Below are 8,667 nucleotides of genomic sequence, written 5' to 3'. Positions count from 1 at the left end.
ATAAGATATTCCTTATCTTTTCAAAATTTTTCTAGTACTTTTTTTTAATTATCAACCTATTTCAATATACAATATTCAATAAGAATCAGGTAGGATATAAAAATTTCGTTAATAAAAAAATCATTATTTTAAAAGTAAAGAAAAGAAAAAAATATTTAAAAATACACCTCATGTATGATTCCTTTCTTTTATGTTTATCTAATGTTAACGGCGTATGGCATTTGATGTTTTCGTGACGTAATTATTTTTTTTAAACTATATATTTTATTATTACTATAAACAAAACATGACCTGCGAATTTACAAAGATTCATATTCTTCTCCGTATATTTTAAATTTCAGACATATATAAGTTTTACGTTTTAAAACTCTTAACGAAAAGAACATTGTTTTCTTCGATTGGATCAAATAAGAGCTGTTCAATAAACTGGTTTAAATTATTAATAATATAATTTCTATGTCAAGAAATAGTAAAATTAATTTCTTTATATAGATAAATATTAAAAATATATAACAGCTAGTTACTGAAAATGAAGTTTTAATTTTTAAATTTATATATTATTATTATTATTATTATTCTATATTCAATAAAATATCAATCACAAATAACTTTCAGTATATTACAGTACAGGGACACAATCTCCTTGAACCTCTCAGGTTTTAGCTTCTTTTAATTACATAAATAACGTAGCCAGTGGATAACTGAAGTTGTAAATGATATAAACTTACTACATTACTTATGGTAAATATTTATTACATAGATGACTATATCCATTATACTGTATAGTAGGATGTTCCATCTGGGAGAGTCCCTGACATGACTCAAGAGAGAATTATCCGGTTTCATCATCAAAATACTTTGGCGTGGTGACTTATATCTTATTGTGAATTGTAAATGTCATTAGGTATGTTAAAACTTTACCTTTTTAATTACCGTGAACTATTCAGGTTGAAATCTAAAATACTAAGTGTCATTTAAATATTTCAGCGTCACATATAGTGTAAATCAATCGTTTGTAAACACATAATTCTATATAGAATAAACAGTGAGTGTTTAAGTGTGAGTAAGAACGTCGTATCAATCTTACAGCTGATTCCCGACAAACCATGACCGTCTGTGAGGACGATTCATCCACGAACTTGAACCATTTAAGAGGAACGTCTTTACAACAGCGGAAAAACACATTTAGCACCATTGCCAAACGTATTTCTGCATCAATCATTTTAACGGCCTCTGTTCTAATCACCAAATTCGCTCTAATGCGACCCGAATGACCTTTGTGATAAATAATATTACAAATGCGCGTCAATGTCGCTTTTGAGGTCGATATCTGAATCATAACTCAATCTCCTTCATTTCATATCCCCTGTCGGCCATCTTGTTTGGCTTAACAGCTTAAGAAGAAATATAAAAATCTATAGTACCCTACACCAAACATCCACTGGAACTTCACGTTAGATCAGCCTTGATATAGATTTTACTTATAAGTATTATACAGCTTTTACTTTGCTTTAGATTCCAAAATTTGTAAGGACAATATTATTTTTGTGTATAATTTAAAACGCCATATTTGTTTGATTACCCCAAGCCTTGATCCAACATCGCAGTTCCAATGAAACATTATCTTTCAATGAATATGCGATAACAAGTAACACAATAACAAAATAATACAAGGAAATATAATCCGCTATAAACAAAAAGTTTTGCATTTTAATAATCATCCATTTTCAGGATATATGCGAACCTTCATAGAATGATGGACATGAGGCGGTTACACGATTCATTTTGATTCATTTCATAAAGAAGTTAAAAAAAATTCAGTATGTATTAATCTATAATTTATGGTCTTAACCTTCCAAACGTTCTAATTAACTATCCAGACCTTCTAGAGCACAGAACTGATCTCTCCGTTCAAAATATTCCATATTGTATCTGTGTAATATGTTCTGTAATTATTCGTAAAATCTATAGCGATACTTTAAAATAGCATCGGTAGTTTAGAAAAATCAGGATGTAAGGGTTAAGGTCATGTTACTTAGGTTATTAGATCAACGCGGGGTCGGTGGCCAGGGTCGGCTGTTGGCCTTCCAGTCCCAGACCTATCAGGTAAGTGGATGAACCGGAAGTGATCCCAACGTCAGCTGTCTATGAAGTGCACTTTTATCGTGATTGCTATACAAAAAGATAGAGAGTTTTTGCTTATCTAATGTTAACGGCGTATGACATTTGACGTTTTCGTGACGTAATTATTTGTTTTTTTTTTCTACTAAATGCATCTATGGTTATGTCGGTCGAAGTTTAAATGAAAAGAGAATTAAATATACAGATAGAATATTAGGTGAATTAAACATAAATATATATGGCTGTATTGAAATCTAGAATTTAGTAATTTTTATCATTGTCTGTTTTATACTAACTGAATAAACTGAACTGATTTTGACATCTACCGTTAGGATAAGTAAAAAGCCTTGGAATTTTCAATGTTTTGTAGAGTACCTAGTAATACGTCTAGAATGGAATGATATCTATTAACCTAAGTTCTTTCGAATATAACTTTCCCAATAAAATCAATTATTAATGCAATTACTTTTTTTTAATGAATCAAAAATGTAATATTTTATGATTATAAAGAAATGGGTGATATTAGAAGTTATCTATTTATGAATTTATTATTCTAACCTTAGTGACCCGCACATTTCAAAATGTCGATAGCATAATAATGGATGAAATCGTAAAAGGAAAGTTGTACGTGACAGTTTATAAAAAAAAGGATTTTTATATAAATAAAAAAATATATGTTATTATTTAAGTATCTATTTTATGTGTTTTATTATTATCTTGGTTACATTTTTATTCATAGATAATAAATATTGCATAAAAACTTACAATGTTTACAAAAAAATATATATCTACTAGTTATATGCTATATAGTTCCCATTATAATACATCATTGCAGGTAAAAATTACAACCTCTTTTGTTTTTTCTTATCACTACGCTTTGCTTTGGTCTGTACCCGTGAACTTCGATAACATAACAACAACAGCAGGGTTTTAACGACTTTAAACATAAGAAACACAAACGCTATAGGAATAATTAAAATTACGATTATAGCGGCATCTAGTATTAGCCTCCTGTACCAGGGCGTATAAAAAGCAGGGAGCTTTGGTACATCTCTATATTTAGCTACGTACTCTGTCCAATAGATGGCGTTATCCATAACGTTTAAAGGTCTGTCATTGAAGATTTTTGATATACGTTCAGCTTTGTGTTGCATCCTATAATTAGAAAGACATAAATTGTTAATAATGTGAATTAGTTAGGCCCCGCAAGCCTTTACTATAATTGAAATTAAATTATACCATGTTTAAGCCGATCGTAGTCATCAAATAATATTTACACATATTTTATATACATTCCTGTATCTATTTTAAAATTGTCAGCGTTTCGGTGGAAGGAGCCAAATAGACGTTCAGGTTAAAAAAAGACAACGCCTAAAAGCTATACTTTAGCTATACCAGATTATGCTCTGTAATTTTCTTTCGTGTACAAATGTACAATTAAGAAATCGTTGACGGTTGATGAAAAATAGCAACACTAACTGAACTTCACTTTTATCTCGCATTCCGATACGTTGGAATCATGTAATATATATGTATATAAAATAATAAAAACGAGTTGTATTCGAAAATCTTAATTTAATTTTCTGTTTTTGACGTCTTGATATATTGACATTTGATGTCTTTTGTCTGTTTTCGACGTCTCGTTATATTCATGCTTCAATAATTTTAAACCAATAACAATAATAAAATGGACAAGAGATCGATCTATTTACACGTTAATGTTTTTTCGAAACCCAAACTACCATAATTTGTGAGTTAAAGAAAAAAAAATATGTTTTTTTTGACATTTTTACTTTCTTATTTTTAAAATATAAAGGATATTTTTTTTGTTCTCTATGTGATGTTATTTCTTTCGATTCGTTCTTAAATGCAAATGTTTTAATCAGTTTGAACAACCTTCACATCTTCGCTTCTTTCATTAAATTACTTGTTACCCAGTAATTTTAATGACAATGTCTTACAAAATAATTGATACTGTTTATCAACTCTTTAATTTAAAAATTTAATGCTTAAATAATACTCACTTTTTTTTAACAAATTGGTACAGCTGATAAATTTTTAATATAAAAATTTCTGTATTTATTCTTATACCTTTTGCGTAAAATAAAAATTAATGGTCCGAAAATGTTTTTACGTAACCCGAATACCACAGAATATATCAATTGAGTCTAAAATGTTATATAAAAAATTATTATCAATTACTTACTCGTTTGATGTTAATTTGTTTATAGCTGCAACTAGACTCGCGGAGTCAGCTTCATTAAAATACATAGACAGACCGAGGCCGCTCTCTTCGATGGCCGCTACATTTGAAAATTGATCTCCAAAGAAAGGCATAGCCAGTATTGGTTTGCCACAGTAGGCGGCTTCAGATAGACTCAACATTCCCCCGTGAGATATGAACCCTCTCACCTTAGGGTGACCTAAAAAATAATTACGTGAGACCTTTACGGTACGGATTTCAATGTGTGACCAATTATAATACCCTATCTTAAAGATGATAGCTACAAAATAGGCTAAATCTTATCCCTTTTGTAAATATTGAGGGGTTAAACTAAACAAATTTATATAAATTTACATAATTATAGTCCAAGTTGACATACAACCCTAGTTTATATTTAAATAAATTTAAATGAACTTGATAATTAGATTATTCTTAATATTATTGATAGTTAAATGGTTTTTAAAAAAGGGTAATTGTTATTTAATCGTAATGAGTTTTTATTACGAGTAAACATTTGTGTCGTCTGAATTAATATTTGTTAATGTTAGTACATATGTTTATTAGTACATATATACATGTAAGTATTAGTATTTATATGGTTTAGAATTTTTAAAATAATTATTGTGTATAGGAAAGGAGAATTTTACTGAAATTAATTTTGATCTGTGCTTTTTATTATCTGTATTTAATTGTAACCTGCTCTTTTATTGAACATGAATTTAATAACAATTAATGTCTGTTGAAATTTTATTTGTTTGGCATAACATGTGCGGTTATATAGAGGATGCTAAGACAATTAGATAATATTCTTAACCTCAACCTTGCGAACGCGAACTGACAGGCGGACAAGGCCCGATCGAATAACAGAACGATCTTTTTTCCTCTTGTACTTCCTACTAGACTTCCTCATTGTCATAGAAACGATTACGTTGATATGTAATAAGCCAACTCAGTATTGGCTGGGACTACACGATATGGATTAACACTAACCTGCCTAAAACAACTTAATGACGACGTAAAAAAAGTTGCATATGCAGGAAAAAAAGGTTTAAAACGTATAAGTGTGGGGGATTACAATATATCAAAAAATACTCACATAAAACATCTAGTTGAGGAAACCACGAACTTGTCAGTATATTGTCGTTGCCGTCTGGTAAAGAACCGTTTTCTAATTTCCATAAAATCTTTTGGGGGATTTTTTTGAACGCATCCAAAAACGCTTGTCTTCTCTTTTCGGACATCAGACTAGATTTCAAATTTGAACCGAAGCTGACGTAAATCGCTCCGTGTTTCGCAGATGATAAAAATGTTTCTATGTCCTAGAATAATATTGTTTGAATATTAATAGGTATTAACAGTATATACTATGGCTGTAGATAATACGGTTAGGTATTATGTGCATAGAGAATGATAACAAAGATAAACTCACCCGTGACACTGGTTTCGGTTTTTTTATATGAATGCCGGCTATTTCGACCAACTGCGGCGGAAGCGAACGGGCCCCCGTCACCGAAAAGTGTTGATAAACAAACATCATTTTCATTTTATCCCTAACTATCATTTCAAAATCTAAAGAAGCATTAGGAGCGTGTCGTTTGAATACATCGTTAATTATTCGTTGAATTTTCCAACTTCCAATTGTGTTCATATAAAGATGCATATAATAGTTTTCTATGGATTTTAATAGTGACGGCTGTGTGCCAACGTTTGAGAAATAAAATGCATCTGACAGAACGTCAAAAGGTATACCGAGCCTTGAGTAAGCCCAGGGCAGCAGTGTATGTGACGTTATACCAATTATCGGAGCATCGTACATCGTTCCAGCTAAAACCAGTCCACAATCACTCATAAACTGCTCAACGAAAATCACATCAAACCGTTCACCCTCACTTAAAAATGTTCGCATATTAGGATTCGTGAAAAGATTATCACAATCACCCTCTACGTTATTTTTGCTTAGAATGAAATGTTTTAAATAATTACTGATATGTAAATATTTAGAACTGATATTCTCAAATTCGGACATGACAGGCATTTTTCTAGCAGACGGTAAACTGATGTCGACGTATTTTAAATTTGGTTGCGGATTACTATCCGGATAATTATTTATAACAGTAACACGATGTCCTCTAACAGCTAATTCCTGGAATAGTGGTTGGAATGCCATGTAATGACTTTTGAGAGGGAGAGACACGATAGCTAAAATGTTTAGAGCGGACACTCGATATGTATATAATATAATTATAAAACAGATCGATAAAAGCTTGCGAATAGCCATCTCGGGGTCAATAACCTCTCGTAACTTTATTTCGCACTCACGAGGTGACGGTTGGCCTCGACGCCTGTCTGCTATTAACTGAATGATTGACTTTGAAACTCGTTTTTATTTACTTTAAAGTATCTTCTGCGTCCGTTATCTTCGAAATTGTACACGCCATTAATATTTAAACAATATAAGAGTTAATTCTCTTGTACATGTACAGAAACAATAACTGTAAAGAGATAAATCTATTTACTATTTACTATTTAGTTACTGATAACTTCCTAAAACCGCTTTAGAACGTAATAATAACTCAGTGAAAAACTTACTTTACATAACACAACTAAGTAAATAGTTCGTTTGTACGGTTTATATTTTAATATTTCTGCTATTCTTACTCTATTTAAAAAAAAACCTTACCTATCTGACCGGAAAACCCTAAATAAAGAGTTATAATTATTCTAACGTTTTTGTTGTACCTAAATGCTGTTGCAATTTGAAAATTTAGTTACCTCAGAGAACTACGGGTAAACATGAAGAGTAAAAAGAACTGTAAGGATTAAATATGCAAAAAAAAAATATTATTATTTATTTTTATATAAATTATTTAACCTCTTGTCATTCACAGACCCACGAAACTAGCATAATAGAATTTTGCACATCTGCGCGTCGATATATTAATATTTATTTATCTGTGTCAATTGTTATGAAACATTACAATTATTTATATCGTATTAACGGTCGCGAACAAAAAATAAATTCTTTGGCTCTATTAAAAATTAAAATTTTAGTCTACGTATAGCCACAATGACTACAATATGCAACACTGATATTAATTAGTGCACATTGTGTTACCTTATTTGTTATTTTTAAATAAATTGTTTTTATTTAACCTTTTAACAATGGAGACACATTTCATTTTTGTCACCACACATGTGTTTTTCTATATTCTTTTAATACAAACTGCATAGTGTTGGTAAATTTACACACACTTGCGTCCACACATGTTTCATTATAATTTTTAATAATTATTTTCTCTATTAAAATTCCAAAAATCGATTCAATTTTTCAATTTGAAAGATAGGTTTAATGATTTATGTTTTTTTTTTAAGCTATGACTTCATTCGCACTGGAATCATGGCATATTTTGTCAATGACAACGTTTTTATCTGGTAAACAAATTATATTATTGAGTACTGCGTGGATAAAGCCACAATTTATGCATATAATAGCCAATTTATTATTTGCGGTAGATGATTAATAAGGTCACTATAATAGAAACCTTCTTAAAGATTATTTTGTGTTTTGCCTACTATCCGTTTTCCTGTATTTGTTGCAGACATTTGAACTGGGGATTTTTTGATTACAAATGTATTTTTATTTGCTTTTAAATATGGACATAAACATATCATTCACCATACAAATGAAAAAAGTAAGGGTTGACTAGAAATAAATAAAAAAATATATATATTATTATTATGGACTTTTCATGCAGTAATTATTACCAATAATAATAAAAATATATTAATATAAATCACTGGATTAAGTATGTTACTTAAATATTAAGAAAGATATTCAATTGAAGGGTTTGAGATTATTTTTTTTGTTTCTCAAATGTAAGATTCAATACAATTTGAAACTGATTTTGAAAAATATTACACCAGGTACATAAAATTTACAAGAGAAAAAGGATTTAAAAATAAAATTCTATTTAGAAGTTTGTATATTAAAAGCATATAAAAGTCGTTTTTGATACAAACTAATAGAAGTTAACAATTATGTAACGTCATAATTTTTTTTTTTAAACTTTACATAATTAACTAAAATACGTTCTCTTTTAGGAACGTCACTAAAAATCATTTTACACAAATTATAAGATAATAAATTTCTATATAATTTAATTATAAGAATTTTTTATTGCTGGATTTACACGAGGGGCAGTCGGGGCTAGTGCCCAGGGCGGCAAATTTTCTAGGGAAAGTGAGAAATACAAAATTTGGAAATTGAGAAAAAAAATTCTATAAATTTCCTACAATCAATTACTTATTCTAATTCTTAAAAA

The 8,667-nt window shown here is 29.6% G+C and overlaps 1 protein-coding gene across 1 annotated transcript; it reads right to left on the bottom strand.

Moving 5' to 3' along the window:
- Positions 1 to 2,837: 2,837 nt before the first annotated feature.
- On the bottom strand, positions 2,838 to 6,841 carry LOC116767741 (UDP-glycosyltransferase UGT5-like). The gene is made up of 4 exons (XM_032658199.2): positions 5,775 to 6,841; positions 5,442 to 5,664; positions 4,328 to 4,544; positions 2,838 to 3,276 (listed from the first exon to the last, which is right to left on the bottom strand). The coding sequence occupies exons 1-4, from the start codon at positions 6,621 to 6,623 to the stop codon at positions 2,964 to 2,966; spliced, it is 1,602 nt and encodes a 533-aa protein (XP_032514090.2). The 5' UTR covers positions 6,624 to 6,841; the 3' UTR covers positions 2,838 to 2,963.
- Positions 6,842 to 8,667: the final 1,826 nt, after the last annotated feature.

The sequence above is a fragment of the Danaus plexippus genome, assembly GCF_018135715.1.
Source record: "Danaus plexippus chromosome 9 unlocalized genomic scaffold, MEX_DaPlex mxdp_26, whole genome shotgun sequence".
NCBI lineage: Eukaryota > Metazoa > Arthropoda > Insecta > Lepidoptera > Nymphalidae > Danaus > Danaus plexippus.
Note: the sequence above shows the minus strand (reverse complement) of the source record. Positions and strands in the feature narration are given on the sequence as shown.

Excerpts from the sequence above, each read along its gene's own strand:
- LOC116767741 (XM_032658199.2), bottom strand. The coding sequence starts at position 6,623 with ATGGCTATTCGCAAGCTTTTATCGATCTGTTTTATAATTATATTATAT. Across the intron at positions 4,545-5,441 it reads TCCTCAACTAGATGTTTTAT|GTCACCCTAAGGTGAGAGGG; the intron begins GTGAGTATTTTT and ends ATTATTTTTTAG. Across the intron at positions 3,277-4,327 it reads AACAAATTAACATCAAACGA|GATGCAACACAAAGCTGAAC; the intron begins GTAAGTAATTGA and ends TTCTAATTATAG.